This window comes from Symphodus melops (genome assembly GCF_947650265.1).
Source record: "Symphodus melops genome assembly, chromosome: 13".
Classification (NCBI taxonomy): Eukaryota; Metazoa; Chordata; class Actinopteri; order Labriformes; family Labridae; genus Symphodus; species Symphodus melops.
The window spans coordinates 16,041,187-16,061,857 of NC_136703.1; the positions used below are offsets into that span (position 1 = coordinate 16,041,187).

At 40.8% G+C, this 20,671-nt stretch overlaps 1 protein-coding gene across 4 annotated transcripts in view; it reads left to right on the forward strand.

The window, feature by feature from the left end:
* kcnd3 (potassium voltage-gated channel, Shal-related subfamily, member 3) overlaps nucleotides 1–20,671 on the forward strand; it is a 176,511-nt gene that overhangs the window by 77,914 nt on the left and 77,926 nt on the right. The window contains exons 1-3 of one of the 4 annotated variants that reach the window (XM_079358540.1): nucleotides 9,032–9,500; nucleotides 9,633–9,727; nucleotides 10,611–11,790. In XM_079358540.1, the coding sequence (XP_079214666.1) occupies nucleotides 10,688–11,790 (1,103 nt within the window). In that variant the 5' untranslated portion in view covers nucleotides 9,032–9,500; nucleotides 9,633–9,727; nucleotides 10,611–10,687. The other 3 variants (XM_079358541.1, XM_079358542.1, XM_079358543.1) reach the window with 3 other exon arrangements.

Genomic DNA, 20,671 nt, shown 5'->3' on the forward strand with positions numbered 1-20,671 from the left:
TTTGGCTTGACTCCTTCTCCTTGGGCTTGCCCCAAACTACTTCACTTGACACCATCTCAACAGTTTTTCTTTATAGTTATATAGTTACATGGTTAGCTTGTTTTTTGTTTTTTTTGTTGTTGTTTGAGCAATTACAGTGACTTTAATTAACTTTTTCTCTGTTGGTTTATTTAGAAAGACACAACATCAATGCAGTATCAAGGGCAGCAAAGAAGAACGCTCTTCAATCAGACAGAAAACTCAAGCAGAAGCAAACTTTTTAGTGTCGTCTGCCATGTCTAGATGGGCTGAGAAAGTATGTAACAGTATTCCAGTTCCCGCTGACCCTGCTGAAATCCTTTTTATGAATTGAATGGATGTAAGAAATGCATGAAAAAAGCATTTTAGTTTGGCTTTAGATAATGTGGTTTCAGGAGATTCAATCAAATTAGGTTAATATTTAGTTGCAACTAAATGAATTCCTCTACACACATTTCAACGTCAGGTTAATGCTTTAATAAAATTCCCAATCTCTAACTTTGTAAATCAAGTGATCAAGTCAATACATGCTTTTTAATTTCAGCCTGCCTTTTAACTTATTTGGACATATCTTTTTTCTGTTTTTTTTTTTTGTAGCCTTTGTAAATTGGCAGCATTTTACTGCCATTGCCATACTGAGATTGATGCATTCAGTTTGTATGGCACATCTTTATTGCTGATAATTAAAATAAACTGGATGACAGCAGGAGGGCTGTGCAGGCACACTATAGCTGGGCTGGGGGGACTTCACTCTGTTCTCATAATTAGAACGCTCCAAATCCCCATTTTCCTGTCAGCAAACTTTGACATAACCTACTCCAACTACTCACATGCACAGATGTGATAAATAATATTAGCTGTAGGATAAGGGGGGGGGGGGGGGGGGGGGGATTAGGATTCACTTCACGCATTGATCGGAACCTCAGGGGTGTTCAGTCGGAAACGTGGAAAATGTTTATGTGTGCGAGTAAGTTACTTCAGGGACGAGGTGTACATGGTGAGTTAAGTAATGCAGCATCAATAGGATATCGAACGAGGTGTTTCTGATGAGATTGGTAAAGTGCTCCAATCGCCTTGAACCCTGAATTCATAAACAGTACTACTGAATAACAGATTAGTGGAAACTAATTTAAAACAGATTTTAGTTTGCCATCCGTCAGTATGCCTCATGCCTTTGAATGATGGATCCAACCTATTTTTAATTATGAATGCTTTTCTAAGACTTTAAATATTTTATTTACTCACTTCTGAAGGTCATTGTAACTTTCTGTAAGTGGAGCATTCCATGTCTATAGACATGGGTCTATAGAAAGACCCATGTCTTTCTATAGGTTTCTTTTTCTATAGTACTATGTCAAGAGCATGACAACTATGTTTCCCTCCAGTTTCAGCCTAACTACAGCTCCAGCAAAGTGCAGCTACAAATAGAGTCCCCACTGAACCCCACTGACCTGGACACACACCGTGAGATGGCCATCAGCCAATCAGCACATAGGACAGTTGTCACACATGGCTGTGTTTGCCCAGCAAAATGGAAAAATGGGTCACATGCAACAGTAACATGAATCAATCCTTATGTTTTCAAGCCTTTTTCTGTACATCCATCTACCCATCCTGTCTGTCTGTCTGTCTGTCCGTCTGTCTGTCTGTCTGTCTGTCTGTCTGTCTGTCTGTCTGTCTGTCTGTCTGTCTGTCTGTCTGTCTGTCTGTCTGTCTGTCTGTCTGTCTGTCTGTCTGTCTGTCTGTCTGTCTGTCTGTCTGTCTGTCTGTCTGTTCAACCAGCCATACATCCAGCCATCTGTGCAGCCAGCCAGCCAGCAAGCGAGTCTTTCACTTTCCCAGGCCATGGTCGAGACAACAGTAACTTACTGTAAGGTTCACATCTTCAGAGGGCACACTGAAATTTGATGGATGGATTTTGACATTGACATTGTCCTCTCCATTAAAGTGTAAAAATTACTCCTACTGCTTATACTAAAATAGAATCGCTTTCCTTGGCCAGTATTCCCACTTGAATTCCCCACACTTAGTGTAATGTATTCATTAGTCCACGGCTCACTCATGGCAGGGTTATGTTCCGCCATATTAACTATGTATAAAATTTAATGAGTAATACATATGCAAAGGGGAAGCAATCTTAAACAACTGAATAAAAAAAGAAATGCAACTGTATCAAGCACAGTCAGAACCCACCTTCCAATGAATACATTCACTCGGAAACATCTGAAGAATTAATTTATGTCCACTCTATATCATAAATAATCACATAAACATGCATGGCCGAAAGTGACCATACACACAAACGCTAATTTATTTATGACCAGGTTATTAGATACACAACTTTCCCATGTTGCATGCACACAGAAAATAGAGATTAAACCATCTGTGCTTCTGCTCTTTAGGTCAGTGTTGCTGTGGTTACTGCATAAGCACTGGCCTTTTCCTGATTTTCTCTACCAAAAAGTGACAGTGCAAACAGCTCCATGCCTCTCATCATCACCCCATGACCAGTGCCCTGTGCACTTGGATCCTTAAAAGTCACCAGAACTCTCCTCTGCTACAACAGGAGAGCGAGCTCTCCCCACATTAGGTTTGATCTTGTCAAAGTCACTCCTCACATTGCCAATCCCGGTGAGTGGCTACAACCTCCATGGCAGAAAGCTGTCTCAACACCAGAGTGCTTTTTCCCCCTCCTTTGTGTTAGTGCGTGTTTCATGACCATGTCCTTCATTGTCTCGGTGGACTGTCTAAAGTGGGTTCCTGCACTCACATGTTTGACAGAGGTTGTGGCGACAGCACTACTTTCGTTTTCTTCCATGATTTTGTTGTGACTTGCAGGTTAATGCCTGATGGACTGGAGATCAGAGTGAGAAGAGGAAGAAATTACAGAGTTCTAAATGTGATAACAGAATGTGTCCATCCTCAGGCCTTTGCTCAGGGTGTTTCCAAAGAGTATAAGTTGCAAAGTTAAACCCCAGAGCAATACATGTACAGTTCTGACTGTCTGAGGAAAAACAACTACGGTATCTTCTTTCTTTTATCTGTCATCATTCACTCGTCAAAACTAAACTTGCCTGTCCTCTGTTTTGAAAATACATGAAAGATGGAGACAGCTAGAATATACCTTAAATATTGAATAATGTTTTTATAGGCCTTGATGGGAAATTTATTTTCACTGTAAAATGTGTGTTTCTGTTATTTATTTTGCCTAACAGATTCCCTGGATTCCCTTTATTCTACTTTCCTTAGGACTTTATTAATTAAAGGCAAGGAGGCAGCAACTGCTCTACCAGACAGACCTGCCCTGATTAGTGCTGTGCACCCTTATTAACCTTCAGTGATTACTTACCATCATCACCATTAGGATGCATTCGAGAACCAGGTACTGAAGTAATCACCCCAAAACATTTCCAACTTCTAATAAGAATTAAAGCAAAGACAACCACCCTTGAAAACAGATTGTTTTAATTAGGCAAAGAACAAGTGAATACCTAGTTTGTCATGCTCAGGTCTTAATGACTGCATAGATTGACAAAAATCAAATGGTTCTGTTCTTGTATTTTTTTCCCATCTAATGAATTTCCCCTTCAAAAAAGCAAAAAACAAAAAAACTGCATAATGACTATGTGTGATCCTGAATATTCCCCATGTTGGATTGTGTATTTTTTTTTGCATAATTGGATGCACAGGAGCCTTTGGAATGAGAACTGAATGCTCTATTAACCTCAATAAGAAGCATTAAAGGTGGGTCATAAAGAATCAAAAAGCATTGCATTGGAGAAACATACTACTGTTTAACCTTGGTCCAACCTGATGTTATATTACACAGAAAGGAATAAATCATTGAATGCATACTTGTGTTTATCATGAAGGTGCTGATGCCATTCAGAATTACATAACTTTGATTCTACAGCAAACCCGAGAGAGAAATCAGCCAATCTTATTTAGCATTCAAACTGAATTACCAGCTGAGGCTAGATGTGTTCATTTAACACATAAATACATCGTTTATATAGTATTAACACATAGTATAATGTTAATCCCTCTAACTGAGATGGCAAACCAAGGTTTATGCAACCTTTGCTAAAGAAGAGCCACTCTATTCTAGCATGGCTTACATTAAAGGAAATAAAACATGGTTAGGGGTCACTTCACATCTATGCATGTTTTTTTCCTGATATTATCTTTTAAAAAATATTTACATCGACATTGTAAACACAATAAAGACTCCTATTGCATTGTGCCAGGCCTACTTGAGGATGTTAACCTCATAGCTCTGTTTAAATCATTTATATACCTTTTGTTATCTGGTCCCTTCAAAGCACTTGTGTCAGTGATCTGTGAAAGGTGTTTAGATTAAAGCTACTAAAAGCCATCCTTTGTTTTTCATTCCTGGCCTTGTAGAGTAAAGTATGCTGCTGTATGGATGTGTGTGTGTGTGTGTGTGTGTGTGTGTGTGTGTGTGTGTGTGTGTGTGTGTGTGTGTGTGTGTGTGTGTGTGTGTGTGTGTGTGTGTGTGTGTGTGTGTGTGTGTGTGTGTGTGTGTGTGTGTGTGTGTGTGTGTGTGTGTGTGTCTGTGTCTGTGTCTGTGTCTGTGTCTGTGTGTGTGTCTGTGTGTGTCTGTGTGTGTTGCCCTGAAAAGGTTAGATTTGGAGTGTTTCCCTTTGGCTCTGTGTTCAATGCTGACAGTGAGTGATTAAGGAAAAGTGGGTCTGTTCAACGTAAATGTGGAGGTAGAACTCTGACAGGTAGATGTTACTAAGGTGCTGTTCTTTTGGAAAAACACTGAGTGAAATAGGTTTGTGTTTTATTTCATTACTGATCAGGTAGTACTTAAGACATTGGTTGGGTTGTAATGTTGATCCAAGTTTTTAAAGTGTTTTTTTGCATAAATTTTGAAAATGATGGATAAAGGACACTATTCTTACTTAATAAGAGACGCAGCCCCAAGTGCAAGATCTTAGTCATGAACTCATAGTCCTTAATGTTCTTAAATAAACATAAAACCATAGCCATAATCCACTTTAAATCATGTTTCTATTTCATTGTAATATACTCCTAATGCTCTAATGGGATACCAAGTAATGGTCTCTGAGCAACACTTCAAAATCAATTAAAACACTCTTCATTTCATAAAGTCTGCAGTTAGTCTCCAAAGTTTCAGGCAAAGCATGAAAAACAAAACAAAAGAGATTAGTCTCTCAGAGACGGAAGGAAAAATGATCCTGCACTCCAGTCTTCTGCTCTGTTTATCAGCAAAAGATGATGCTATAATTAATTTTCTTGCAAGAGGGACAAACAAACCTTTTCTCTTAGCAGGTTATTAAACCGCTCAGTTTCGTATGAGTTACCTTCCCTGAAGACCAGTTTAATAATGTATCTTGCAGTGCAAAACACTAAGACTCATTTGCACAATTATTTAAGATGTCATTGATGGTAAATGTGTTCAAAATGTAGACATTATACATGGTGTGTCTGTAAGTTATAAGGTGTCATACATGATGATGAATGATGAGCTTTAATAAGGCAATATTGCACATGCGACCCTTTTCACTGAAAATATCAAAACTTTGCTGTTATTTTTGCTGGCTTTTTTCCTGCCTGCCTTGTTTGAGTGAGAAAACATGGTCCTCAAGCTGTTTGCTCCATGCAAACTCAGTCTTAAAAGTTGATATGAGTCAGTGGAATTTGAGTACATGGTATTTCTTACCTTCATACACTATGTACATTATGTTGTTGTCCTTGATCTGTGAGCTTTAACAATCCAAAAAGTCTGCCACCCCATTGTGGAGGGAAAACTCATCAAAGCTCATTTTCCTAAAATGAGCACAGTGATGCAGAGTCAAATAAAAAGTTGATTTGAGGTAGTCTCCGGAGTCTGATCTGGCAGCTGTTATTCTGAACCCTTGGTGAGAGCCAACACAGTTTGGGCATCAGTAGACAAAGCGTGATATTTAACAGGTTTGGCATGGCTGCAGTATCTGCTGTCTTAGTCTCATTGTGTGCTGGAAGAAGGCCAATAGCACATCTATAACCCCCTATGCCACTAAACAGTACACCGGGGCTGCCAAGTCAGTGTTTGGCACACCAAGGGTAAACTCCACCACAGTCAGATACTAAATCCTCAAAGGATGGTTTTAGGTACCTAATGGGGATTAGACAAACTGAGAAGGAAGGTTGTTGAGAATTAATGAATATTGAACTCAAGGAAGCCAGCAAACAAATGTGCAGCGAGGGAAACGTCACAACAAAAGGTGGCAAGTTGAGTTCACTCATGTGAAGAAAGTGCACACAAGGTAAATAAGGGTTATGCATTTAAATAGTGTTGTTGCTGTGTTGGTGCCAGCCTTGAAGTGAACATTAGCAATCAGTCAGCAGAGACATCAAGGTAAAAGCATGAAAGAGGAGGGAAATAAGGACAGAAATATACATTAACTAGATTAAGTTGGAGGCAAACAGATAAAAAAGTAAAACCAAACTGTGGTTCCTGGAATGGCCACAAGGAGGTGGCTCAAAAAGTAAGTCAATCTTAATAGACCTCATATTATATCGCAAATGTTAATATATGTATACAAACTGGTAGAAAAAAAAAAACTTTTTTGTCTGACTCCCCCCCCCCCCCCAAAAAAGAGATGTGTAAATGGTCCCATGTAGTGAAGGCAAAATGGCCAATCTCAAGGCTAAAAATGGAAACAGCAAACCAGTAGGTGTTGTCAAACCAGCTACATGTCTTTTCTTTTCTTACTTTCAAGAAAAATAACTGCTATTATCAAAAACTTTTTTTTACAGTACCTCATTCATGGAGAGGTAAACCTTTCACATCAATCTTACATTAGCAGGCTTCTCAGTCAACTTTTCTGTTTAAGCTAAGGAAATTCCTGACACAAAATAAAAATAACTAGTAATAATTAAAGTAAGTGGAAAAGGGATTCATTTACATGGATGTGTCTCACTGCAGGGGATTACTTACCTCTACTATGACAACTATTTAGCATTTATTTTTTCACTGAAACTATAGCTTGCTTCACAAGGCACCTCAGGACAGAGGGGATTTATAATTTTAATGTCAGCACAGTGTCTTCAGATAATTACAGAGGGCAGTTGACCATGAAATTCAACCCACCTTGTTATTCAGTGACATTTGAATTATTGGAATCGCTCACAGACTCATCAGTTGAAAAGGCCAGCCACTGTGCTGTGCGTGTTTACGTGTCTTAGAGAATATGTGCGGTTTTTTTTGTAACTCCTATTCTATTGAAAGGCAGTGCAAGTTTAAGAAGTGGGGGCACAGTGAGGTCACACTTGCCATTCTGTATTTCATCAAATAATGTCAAGGTCAGGGACTTATAAACAAGCATGTTTGTTTGTGTATCTGTATGTATGTAATACAGTGTGTGTCCATTTGAATTAGTTGAGCTACGCGTCTAAATAACATCTACAAGCAATTTGTCATTTAAACAAGCATATTAACTTGCACTGATTTTATTGTGAGAAATATGGAATCTGCAGAAGCATTTGTTTTTTTACATCTATAACATGTAAATCAAAATAACCATTTCAAGACATCCACAAGTGTTTGAGCTGTATGGCCTGATCCTATTGATATTCCAGAGGACTATACGTATTGGTGGAATAAGATCCCTGTTGACTCAATTAAGGCTGCATATTGTTCTACAAAGCATTGAATAATGTGGGGACAAAGCCATTGAGTCTTACTGAGGCTGAATTTAAATGACCACGTTACTTGCACAAATGGTTCTCCTTCCTATTATAAGCCTTGACATCAATAGCTTATTTACATACTTCAGGGTTGATTGACATGTTTCAGTTCAACACTGAAAATGTCACACTGGATCAACTCCTGTAAATGCATCAGAATATGAACTAATGCTATAGTCAAGTCAAGGCCATAGAGCAAACCCACCTACTGCACCTACTTTAATACAGTGCAAACCATGATTGCTTCGAGCTTTTCCACTACAAACCGCTTGTTTTACTTTGATTTCATGATTTCAAGTTACTTGAAGAAATGATAACAAGACTCTGTAGACACCAAGGCCCCCTGAAAAGAATTAAAAGTGAAAATATCAAGGGCTGAGAAATACAGTTGCTTAAAGTACACTTGCTGAAGAGGTAAGATATTATAGGCAGATGATACTGTGTGGGTGGGCACACAGATGTATTCAGGTGTGCTACATCCATCAAAGACCAATCCTACTTGATAAGTGTGAAGAAACATGTTTATAATATAATCCATTACAACGAGGTCTGACATTTTGAACTGTCGAAGACCATTATTTTGGCTGTCTGTCATCACCAATGAGGTGGGGATGGTGCCCCATTTTTTGCACCCAACCAGCTGTTTTCAGTAGAAAAAAGCCAGTTGTGAAGTCGTAATGATGACATACACACTTTCAAGTGCTCTGGTCCCATAAAAAGCATTTTTTTCTTGCATGATGATTAATATGGTTTATGTCAAGTAGCACAGGGCTCATTTGTGGAGTGCTCATCAAATAAATGTTGTCAATGTTAATATATTCATCTGTCATGCATTATACTTAAAAAAAATCTATATACAGCCAAAATGAATTAAACTATAATGTGCTGCATAAAATAAAAGATATCACTATGAACAATACAACAAACTATATAATGGCATTTTTGCTGCCTCTAAAACATCACAACTCTGCAACTCTGTTGTTGTAATAATGATTTATGGGCACTGTTCATTTACCCAAAAGTCATGAATACCATATTTCAGAGTAGTACGTGAAGGCAGCATAAACAAATGGTCACCATGCCACAGATGATCACAGTAAGTTGCAGATAGCTATAAAAAAAAAGCTATAAGCATTTAGCCATTAAAGGTACAGATCTTCCCTATATAACCAAATCAGAACTAAGAAAGTCAAGATCAGACCTTTAATCAATATTGTGTTTTTTTCGGTAGGTCAACCGTCGGGGCCCTTTAAGTCTTAGCTACGCCCCTGCTGGGACCGAATCTGTATTTAACTCAGCTGCCAGTAGTTGCCTCTGATATGTAGAAAAACCAATTCAATTCCTCACAGGAGAAGAACATATTGTATGAATGGGAGGTTGCTTATCCATTTTTAGTAAGAAGGAAAGAGACAGTTTTGTCAATGAAATTTGAGTGAGGATGGAGGGTTGAATCGTTTTTTTTTTTTTCTCAGAGTGAGTAACCCAGTTTCTTCGCGTCAGCTCTCGACGAGGTTTTGTACAGCCCAAATGCAGTTTTCGTCCTGCGTAGAGAGAGAGAGAGAGAGAAAGAGAGAGAGCGCAGGAGAGAAAGAGAGCAAGGGAGAGGGAGAGCGCTCCTCCTTCCTCCTCCTCCTCTGTCTCTTCCCACCACTCATCCCGAAAAGCTAACGTTAAGTCGGTGTTCGCGCGCGGAGTCCTCTCATCATTTCTCCCTCGCGCATCATGGAAACTGAATTAAAACAGCTGTGGCACGTCCTTCTCCGGTACTTTTCCGCGCTCACTCCAGCAGAAGCGTTCGTCTAATGTGGTTGTCATCTTCGGTTTTATAACTTATTTCCTGTTTACCCCCCCCCCCCCCCCCCCCCTTCATCCCCCCTTCATCCCCAAACCTCCAGATACGCTTTGAGAAATAACCAAACCTACGACTAGTAGCCTAACTAATCTGCTCGAGGAGAAGGACGTGTTTCTTTGGAGGGAGAATTTTGCATCGGTGAGTAGGCTACTAATTGACGACGACAGTGACTAGAAACAATAATATTTTAGTTATCAACCTGTTAGCCGAATTGTAGGCTATTGGTTCTTCCTTATTGGACACGAATCCCTAGTTTGTCATCTAGATTCGTCAAAAAATGCTTGCAACCTGAAACTAAATGGTATTATATTTGTTTCAAATACCCTGCACTTCCTTACCTTTTACATTTGAAGGTGAGTCTTCTCTGTTGTAGTTTGAACTCAACAGGTTTTTGATCCCTTGCTATCTCTCTCTCTCTCTCTCTCTCTCCCTCTCTCTCTCCCTCTCTCTCTCTCTCTCTGTATCAGGATATAGCCTTCTGAATATGCATGTTTATATGAAAGAGTCCAACATATAAACTATCATTGTATCTTTTCTCTTTTCTTATCATGCTGTTCATTTGCTTGCCTTTGGTGAAACTGTAGGATTCTCTGGAGAGTGGCTCAGAGAAAGGATGCTTCTGGTCTGACCTGTAACTCAATAGTGGGGATGTGAGAAATACAGCCTTAAAGTAATTATAGGAAAGATGATGCTTAGTGGAAGTTGCAGTATGTCCCTGTAATCTCATTAAAGCTCACAATCTCATAAAAAATCTAATACCTTTTATAATGCACTGTAAAGCCTTTTCAAATTTAAGTTTGATTTTTAAATGATTTGTCCACTGGAGATACTTTATGCTTTCACAGCTAAACTGACTTCATTGCCTTATTAATTTCTAATTATATTTACCTTTCATGAAACAAGTCTTGCTTTCTCTCATTTCTTTTTTTAGTTGTCTTCCTCAGTTGAAAAATAAAATAAAAAATCACATCCCCTCTGTCAATACAAACCCCTGCACTCCTCTTTCTTCCCTTTTTTTTAGATGGTGAATGAGTTGAAGTCAAGCTGGTTGTGAAGGTGCTGGACTTGTTCCCCCCTACACCCCAAGCCGGACACAGCATGGCGGCGGGAGTAGCGGCATGGCTTCCATTTGCCCGGGCAGCAGCGATCGGCTGGATGCCTGTGGCCAACTTGCCTATGCCAGTGGCACCAACTGAGAAAAGCAGGCGTCAGGATGAGCTCATCATTCTCAACGTCAGCGGACGGCGATTCCAGACCTGGAAGAACACCTTGGACCGATATCCTGACACCCTGCTGGGGAGCTCAGAGAAGGAGTTCTTCTACAATGAGGAGACCAAAGAGTACTTCTTTGACCGGGACCCAGACGTATTTCGCAGCGTCCTTAACTTCTACCGCACGGGAAAGCTCCACTACCCGCGCTCTGAGTGCATCACCTCCTATGATGAGGAGCTGTCTTTCTTTGGCATCATCCCAGAGATCATTGGGGACTGCTGCTATGAAGAGTACAAGGATCGGAAGAGGGAGAATGCAGAGCGACTCATGGACGACCAGGAGGACAAGAAAGACGCTAAGCCGCCCAACATGACCTTAAGGGAGGCCATGTGGCGGGCCTTTGAGAACCCGCACACTTCCACGATGGCCCTCGTCTTCTACTACGTAACTGGTTTCTTCATCGCGGTCTCTGTTATAACCAACGTGGTCGAGACGGTGCCCTGTGGCTCATCACCCAATATGAAGGAAGTGCCCTGTGGTGAGCGCTACACTGTGGCCTTTTTCTGCATGGACACGGCTTGCGTCATGATCTTCACCGTGGAGTACCTGATGCGTTTGTTTGCTGCCCCAAGCCGCTATCGCTTCATGAGGTCGGTCATGAGCATCATTGACGTTGTGGCCATCTTGCCCTACTACATCGGCCTTGTGATGACCGACAATGAGGATGTGAGCGGCGCTTTTGTGACACTTCGGGTTTTCCGCGTGTTCCGTATCTTTAAGTTCTCCCGTCACTCGCAGGGCCTGCGCATCCTGGGCTACACGCTGAAGAGCTGTGCCTCGGAGCTGGGCTTCCTGCTCTTCTCCCTCACTATGGCCATAATTATCTTTGCTACCGTCATGTTCTACGCAGAGAAGGGTTCAAGCTCCAGCAAATTCACCAGCATCCCAGCCTCCTTCTGGTACACCATCGTTACTATGACAACACTCGGGTAAGAACAGAGCAGACACCTCTTTTATCTGGATGCACTGCTGTCTATGTCGGTGTGGGTGAATGTGCAAGTGCATACATGCGTCTCGCTCTTTGCTTGCAACTGTTCATTTATGATTTTGAAATATGTGTTTGATCTCGAGGCCTGAGACACCCTCAACTTCTCACAAATCGTCACCACCTTTTCCAAGAGGGTGTTCGGGAAACCTTCAGGTATTCACGTTACAAGAATTTTTTGGGGAAAAAAAGTGCACATTTCAGTCGCCTGTGTTCACTGTGTTGTCTGTATTTTTCTTGGGGCGCGAGCAGCCAACAATATATTCTCTCTCACTAATGGCTGGGATTGTCTTTGCCCTTTTATACATCAACCGATAAAAAGGGAAGCGAGAACGAGAGTGGGACATGTATAAGCTTGTGGAGAAAAAGAGGACAATTGAAAGCATCAGAGTGAAACAAAAGCATTGGGTAGGAAATGGAGAAACAAAGAATATAGGTTATTAGCTTTCCAACTCGCCCTGTGGATAGAGGGAATGTTTTCTTTTTTCTGTTCAGTACGAACCAAACAGTGACTTTGCATTTTGAGAGCTGTTCTCCTCCTCCTCCTCCTCCTTCACTAAGTCCTCATGAGTAACACTAGTTTCTGGCTTTGAAAATTGAGTGCCTCTTGTAACAAAGGCTGTGACGCTGAATGTCAAAAAGCTCTCAATTTTAAGAGAAGGATAGGCAGTTTACTTTTCTTTTGGGAACCATCAGTATGTTACAGTGTGTTATTAATGTAGACATGAACTCATAGTTAACCTGTTATTATTTTGACTTTATTAGGTCATGAAGTGGCGTAGATTGACTTTCACAAGAAGAACGTCAACCTGTTTTTTTCCATCCTTTTTTTAATGCCATCATATATTTCCAGGAGTCATTTTTATGGTATTGAGGGGAACCACAAATGCATCATTCATTTTTTTTTTTTGCTCTGCTGGTGATGTGTTTTCATGAACGTCCCCGGTTTGTGGATGTGTGAGTCAGACTGAGAGGGCTGACAAATTGCAGCTTCCTGCGAAATGTCAGAGTCACGGAGGGGCCATAAATGGCTTGAGCTCATCGCCGTGACACACTTGGCACCTTGTCATCGCGTTTCGCCCATTCACAACCTGTCGCCGCTGAAGATTGTGGTGTTAAGCAGATGTTTGATTCCAGATCAACTGTTTTGGTCTGTGTGCAGATGAACAGCCAGTACATTTATAGGGAAGCTGTCTATTAATGTTGTGAACAAGCAGCAGTATGTTTTGCTTCCCGTGCTAGCCGGTAAAGTGGCTTCCCAATGGAGTGAGACCTGAGACGCTGAAAAGACCTCCTGTTGCTTTTACAGTCGCGAAAGACTAGGATAATGTCAGCGCTTTTGTGTCTGCAGTATGTGCGTGTGAATGTCTGTGCATTAAGTAGGGTGTAGTTGTTGAGCTTGGCCTCATCAATAACGCAGGGGCCAGAAGTGGGTGTCAGAGTGACTAATGATGTGGCCCACTGCAAGTGCTGACTAATGTAAACCTGCCTGACATTCTGCTCTCTGTGGACGTCACGAACACACACAAAACCAATCACACACAAATACATTTGGCTTGTGCATGTCTTAACACCTACAGAAAAAAAAAAGATTTAGTACACTCGTCTGTGCCTCGAGATCTTGAATGTGGAGTCATCTTATGGTTTTGAAAAAAAACAAATCGTCTTGACTTCCTGTTACGCAGCAATTTATATTCGTCTGACTAAATAAGATAAAAGCAAGGTCCCTCTGCCGATGTTTTCCCTGACTTCTTGTCTTCCTGTCTAGGGGCCTCAGGGCTATGTGTTGTGCTGTCGTACTTTCCTCTTGAAAGTACTAGTATCATCTGCACACTCATGTTTAATTTACTAGCTGCTTGTGAGCTTTAGCCCCGCTGCACTGGGAACAAATGTTTGTGTGTTTTTGATTGTTTTCTTTTTTTTTTTTTTTTTTTTTGTCCATGTGTTAGGTAATGGCATGTCAGACTGTTGTTTGCAGACACACCTGTTTTCATGAGCACTTCCAATGCCACATCTATGTGTTTTTCTGCCTGCTGCCGCGTTTAAGTGTTTTGTTTATCTGAAAGTAATCCAACCTCAATCAAATCCATAATCCTCTGTCAACAATAGGCAGCGAAATACCAGGTGAATACAGCCTTCTGAAGTGCAGCTCTCCACGCTCCTGCTAGAAATGAAAGTTTCTTTATGACACATCTGAAGGAAAGTGGAATGAAGTCTGGGCTGAGAGTAGAGTGAGAAGATTAAGAGATGGAGGAAAAAGGAGGCTATATCTGATTTGCTTGTCTTCCTGTTATATCAAAAGGAAGTTTGCAGATAGACACAGTTTCAGAGTAAAGAAGGCTTTGGAACGTCATGAAACGGAGTTTAAAACCTGCGTCAACCTTTCAGGCTGGGTCTGGACAAAGAGATGTTTAACCAGCCATGCAAGTTACAAGCCACCAGCCAACAATGCCATCCTCAGAGCCCGGTGCTCACTCTCCGCTTGAGCTAAACAGCTTAGCTGAAATCCTGCAAATGAGGGCCAGGAAGCCATTCAGGCACACAGTGGTGAGGCTTTAGCTAAACAAAAACGAATTTAGGCAATAGGACCTTTGAGGGATTTGGTTTCCCAGGTTGTTAAACAAATTGATTTTGACCTCTGAGATAACTGTGAGCATTTCAAATATTATACGAACATGTATGATACAGAGAGGCAGTTTGTGTGTAAGAGAGAGAGAGAGAGAGAGAGAGAGTGAGAGAGAGAGAGAGGATGAGTGTTAAGTTCTCAGTAGTTTATGTCCCTTTTCATTAAACGAACACTTGTAGTCCTTATTTAGCAGTTTTTAAAAAAATAAATTAATTTGTAAACATTACTAAATGAGACGTTTGTTTTCTTACATCCATAAATCATGCTTTGTTTAGAAAATGTTTCACTTTATGACTAAGTCATGTAGTGGCTTCATTTGTAAACAAAGTATCACATATTGTAGATGAATTTAAGTTTAAAAGGCGTCTGCACATTTTTTTCATTGAGATTCCAGACCACTTTTTTGAAAATGATCACCAGTTACAAGTCTTGGACTTAGTGCTTATATTGAAGCTTGGCTTTAAACAGTTTATGAGCGTGGCTTAGTTTGTTTGAGCAGTCATTTCCACCTTGTTCTCGAGCTTTCTCAACATGCACCGTATTACACGAAACGTGTCCGCCGTTTTCACTGCCTCTCATCTTTGTAGACCCATCATGTTGTGTCCTGTGCACAGATCCAGATTGTTTAGTGATGTTTCATTCATTAGCATAGGCATGCCTGGCTATGATTAATATCCGTATCAAAGACAGGCTCCTTTTGATCGCTGCTCCTCGGAGATCAATGCTCCGCTCTCCGTCTCCCAGACAACCACAGGACCTTTCACGTACACTGATGTTTGCTGTGGTGCTGAGGTTACGTGTGCACATGAGCAATGGTTTTCTGCACTTGGGGGAACGTGCGTGCGTGCACGTTTGTGTGTACCTGCACGATTGTCCCCCCAGCCTCTTTCCCCAACTCTTTGTCACTGGGCTCTGATTAATAGAGAATTTATTTCAGAGCCAATAGCTTGTGAAAAACGATGATCAATGCAGATGAGCAAATATTGATTTTGGGCAGTAGTGAGACATGTGGCAGCCATTATTAGTGTTACTAATTGGAAAGGGTTAGGAGAGTATGGCTGACAGATAGCACCTCAATGTGATGTCACCAGCCTGTAATCTTGGATTTATGAGAGCGGTTAAAGGACTAATCTGTCCGTAGTGATTTTTAGCTCCACGTCTAGTCATAACCTTTTCTGTTTTAAGGAACCAACCTGCACCTATATCAATTAGGACTCAGAGTTTGCATGATGACAGGAGATAATATGGATGCAGTACATGCAGGGGTTGGAAGAGGTTTGTAATCGATAAATGAGTCTATAATGGAAATACCTTTTTTTTTTTTTTTTTAAGACAAAAGCATTCTTCTTCCTGGTAATTATAGAATCCGTCGAAATGCAAATATTACACCCGGTGTGCACAGTCAGATTACTCCAATGCATACACTGAGCCTAATCAAATAACACTCCACTTCCAATAGCCACAACTCTTCCTATGAGCCTGATGTGCTGTAGATGGTCCAGGGAGCGTTTACATTTACAGTAGCTGTACATGGCAGACACTCCCTCCATTACCTCTCACTAGTCAGTATTTATTTTAGACCACACCGTCAGATCGAGTAAAAGCTCAACATTTCAGAAGCAATCAGATCACCCCTGAGATTATCCAACTGTAAGTGCTTATGGTACTAAAGAGTGCGCTGAGCGTGTAGCATCAATTTCCTGTTTAAATAGAACATAACCATTCATGCTTCTTTACTGTACACTAGTTTATGAGCTGCACTAATTGCAGGAAAGAACATGTTATTGTACATTGGAGATGCAAACTACATTTACTTATAAGACTCTTTATAATACAATAAACAAGAACGCTGATTTACCCTGGCAGTTTATATTCAAAGGGCACTTAATGTTAGCGTACATAAAGAGGACCTACAGAGACGTCACATTTATAGCTCACCTCTGCCTTTACTAGTGTTGTTCTCTTCCCTAGAAAATGTTTCAGCATATATATTCTGGAGCCTAAATAAAAATAGAGCAGTCTCGTCAATCTTCAGGGTCAAAGGTGTTTATTAGGCTTGCACATGTTTCCTTTTGATGCAGCAGGAAACAGCCAATAAAAAGCTTTGCTACAATAGGCATATATCAAGCTCAGTCTGAATTTAAAATGTAAAACAATAGTTACTAGATTATATCATATCGTCGTATATCAATGCATGTCCTGATTGATGGATTTATTACTCCTCCTTAACAGCTCTGACAGACGGTGGGTGGGTGGAACCAAACGTCAAACAACGTAACAGAAATATAAATTCAGAATCAATTGTGTTTCTAAAGTGATAATCCTTTTTTCTTTTCTTTTTTTCATTCCTTTGGGATAAAAAAAATATTGAGTCAAACTAGATAAAGTGTCCTATGGCCTCTTGATGGATTCTGTACTAACACTGCCCTCCAGTTGAACTCACTGATATTAAAATAATTCTTTACGCTAGAGAGAAACACAATCACACGCGCACACACACCAAGAAAAAAAGAGTGTATCAGAAAATGTGATCTGAACTCTGACCTCCCAGCTGTTATTCTCCCTCAGTTTGTCTTTTCTACCCCTCCATCTTCCCTGCCCCAGCCTCCCATTCAGAATGAAGGGACATTGGGAGATACTGCTGCCTCTCACCGAGCTCGCTGACCTCTAATCTCCTTCCCTCTCTCTATTGAAGAAAAAGCAACAGAAAAGAGGTCACGTGTCTCTCACCCCCCCTTACCGTCTCTGGATCCTGCTCTGACATCATCACCCTGTCAGTTAGACTGTTGTTTGCTCAAGAGTGACTGTCCGGCGAAAATGACTGAAATTGAACCAGTATACCAAAATGACACTGTTGGAAACAAAGTGTCCATAACCAACTGTGTGTCATTTTCAGCAGAACTTTGAGAGGAGACTATTAAATGCAGATTACATTACACAGTGGAGATACGATCTCATTACAATCATCAAAGCAATATATTCTCTATTCTGATAAGAATCAGATGTATGGGAGATTATTTTAAAGAGTCCATTGATTGAAAGAATTGATTGAAGAATCCTTGAATAAAACATGAATATAAATTTATGATCAGCAATTCCCAACTCCCTTTTTAAAAATAGTTATATAAATGGTACGTTTGGTGTGTTCATGTTGCTCTCCCTACATCTATATTTACATGTTTAGTTCTTTAACATTCGGATGTAATTACTTGCCTCCACAGTTCGCTTGCGGCTCGTTGTCACAGCGGTAAACCGACATCGAAGATGAGTGCAGAACTAAACGGAGCAAAGATTTATTTGAGCAAAAAGACCAGAAGGTAAAACAAACGCCGGCTGGTTCACGGTCCAATGAAAATTTCCATTAAAGCTCAACGGAGAAGTCCGGGTAGTCACAAAGCTAAAAGCATAGCATTGAGGAAATATCCGGGAAAACACAGGAAGTACACGTGCAGTAAATTTCACGTGAATGGAGCATGTTAAGATGTATGAACGGACACAGATGGGAAGAAACACAGAGGCCGTTTTGGAAATACTCTTCATCTGTGTATACTTGTTTGACCACTTAAATGAAGAAAGCTGTTTGTGAGGAAATGTGTGATCCATAGGAGGCCAGAGTGTTAGGTTGTGCCTCCTCTTCTCTTGTGATGCATGTCGGTGTTTTAGGTGTGGCTGTCCATCAGTCTGAACAATACACTGTCACCCACTCACACTTTTGATCCTACTGGCATTCATACTTCACTCCTTTTACTTTTGTAAATAAGTCAGTTTGATGAAGTGATATTTCGGTGTCTCCCCTTCTGTTTCCCTCAATTCACCAGGGATCTAAATGACGGATAGCCATGGCCATCGTAACGGGAAATAATCACAATCAGACCAAACCACACAGAGATAACCACCAGTGATTCATCCTGCTTCTCGAAAACATGAACATCAAAATGAACCACGTGTCGGCTTTTTATGCGGACTGTAAGTGGATGCCACACGGTAGCCAGCGTCCAACTGACTGGCTAAGCTCATTTCTAAGACCGGAAACCAGCTTAGCCAGGCCTGGCCAACTGCTGAATAACCACCATACAACTTACTAACTGTCAAAGATATAGTGCAGTTCATATGACTATATTTAGTAGGCAGTTAAAACTCAGTAAGAGACTTAATACAGGTGGCAGTCAAATCAATCAAAAAGGGGAAAAAACAGAAATAGAGAAAATAACAATAGACAGAAAACATATGAAGCAATCAAACTTTTATTGAACATTCATCCTATTTATATTGAGAGAACCCATTTTGAATGATTATTAATGGACTCATTAAAAATATTGGGTCTATTCAGTAATAGGACTTGTGTTGTGTTGGTGTCATACAGGGATACTGTACACTAAAAGGCCTCCTTGTTTGTCTTTGATCACAACAGCTGCTCAAAAGTGAGCGAAGAACCTCAAAATTCAAATTAAAAAACATCTATGAGGGTATAAAACTCAGTTACATGTTGACAAAAATGAATGCACTTGTAAATAGAGCCGGTACCTTTTTTCTGTTCAAGGTCACAAGTCAATACGACACCCTGGTCTGCCTCCCAAAATCTACAGCTCTGCTAGATGCTTGCTCAGCCCCTCTTGCTCTGGTATATATTTTAGCCTCTTTTCATGTGGAGATCTGGATGGTTGCCCCCACCTACCCTTTTTTTTTTTTAAAGAGATATTGAACGCCAAGCCTTTTAAAGCTTTTGCAAAATGCATTTACCTGGCCACCTGTCAGCCAAAGGGGGGAGTTTGTTGTGGCCAATGTGACTGTGAAGGGTAATTGACAGGGAGGGTCTTTCACCGAGGTATTTCAAGCATGTGCTTTGTTTTGCCAACCCCCCCTTTTTTTTCATCACGGACGTGCCAGGCATGCAAACGCTGTCCTGTCATAGGACACTTTGTCCTGACTAACTTCATCCCAACCTAAACGTGCAAAAGTAATTGAAGTGATGCTCGAGGTATTGAACCAAAAAGGAAAAAAAAAAAGAAGAAGGTACGTCAGACTAGTGAACATTTCATTATAGAAACCGTCCCTGTCTTCCTCTCTCCCTTCCTCTCTTTCTCTCACTTTCTGTCACAGCTGATTGCTTTCGTCTATGATCCCTTTCAAGCCCACTACTCTTATGGCCGTTCCTCCAATTCAATTAGTTCAGTAGGGTTTAAGTGAGGATGCTGAGAAGGAAAGTTAAGTAGCATTCTTGATAACTGATGGCAACTGCCACCTATACTGAGCGGTTGAACGGTTGAAAGTAAACCCAAGTCAACAAACCCTGAACCCGTTTTCTGTTTACAGTGAGAAGAAGTGTGTTGCTTTGTATTGACGAGCTGTTGACTCGAAATCACACCCTTCGATGGCCTGTCGATAAACCTCTCACGTTGAGACGAATGACGTTTTTCTCTGCAGTCGACACGGAACGTTGCAACATTTCAACACGGATACGTATGTTATTAATGCACCGCTGTCTCCACTTTGTAAAACGAGCAAACAAGCTCTGTGGAGTGAGAGACAGCGATGACGAAGAAGAGCCCCCTCGTTCCACTTCTTCACCTGTGTGTACGCAAGCGACAGGAAGGAAAACAGACACGGGCCATCGGGATACGAGACGTTGACGCGACTTTTTGCGAGTTCCTCGCCGCGCTGTTGGGAGCCGAGCGGATTTCTTCACTTAACTGACGCTTGCTCGCGTTGCATGCTGGATGTGCTGTGAGTCAACATCAGAATAAGCCTCGCTTGAAGTAAAAAAAAAACAAAAACTTTAAATGTCTGTAAAAAATCAACTAACACTTACACTAACATAATTATGCTGCGTGATAGTTTTCTTTGCCCGTGAAATGAAACACTCTCATATGAGTTGTGTCGAACAACTGAACGGCCTCATGTGAGTGCGTGAATGAAGCCTGATTAAAGATGACAATCACTAAGGAACGCATTGTTGTAGATGTTTACTGGTGTAGTGGCTGATTGAGTTGGCTGTTAGCAAAACACTGTAATGTCAACAATTATGGATCAGACAGCATTGTGTCCACTTAGCAGACACACTCATTACTGAGTGCATAATGGGGGCTTGAAGTGAATGTGAGTGATCATTCTCCTCCATATATGTAGGCCAAGTTATAGAAATAAATCGCCTCTCATTTCCCTGTAGAGAATGTGATGAACGCTGTCTGAATGACTCTGA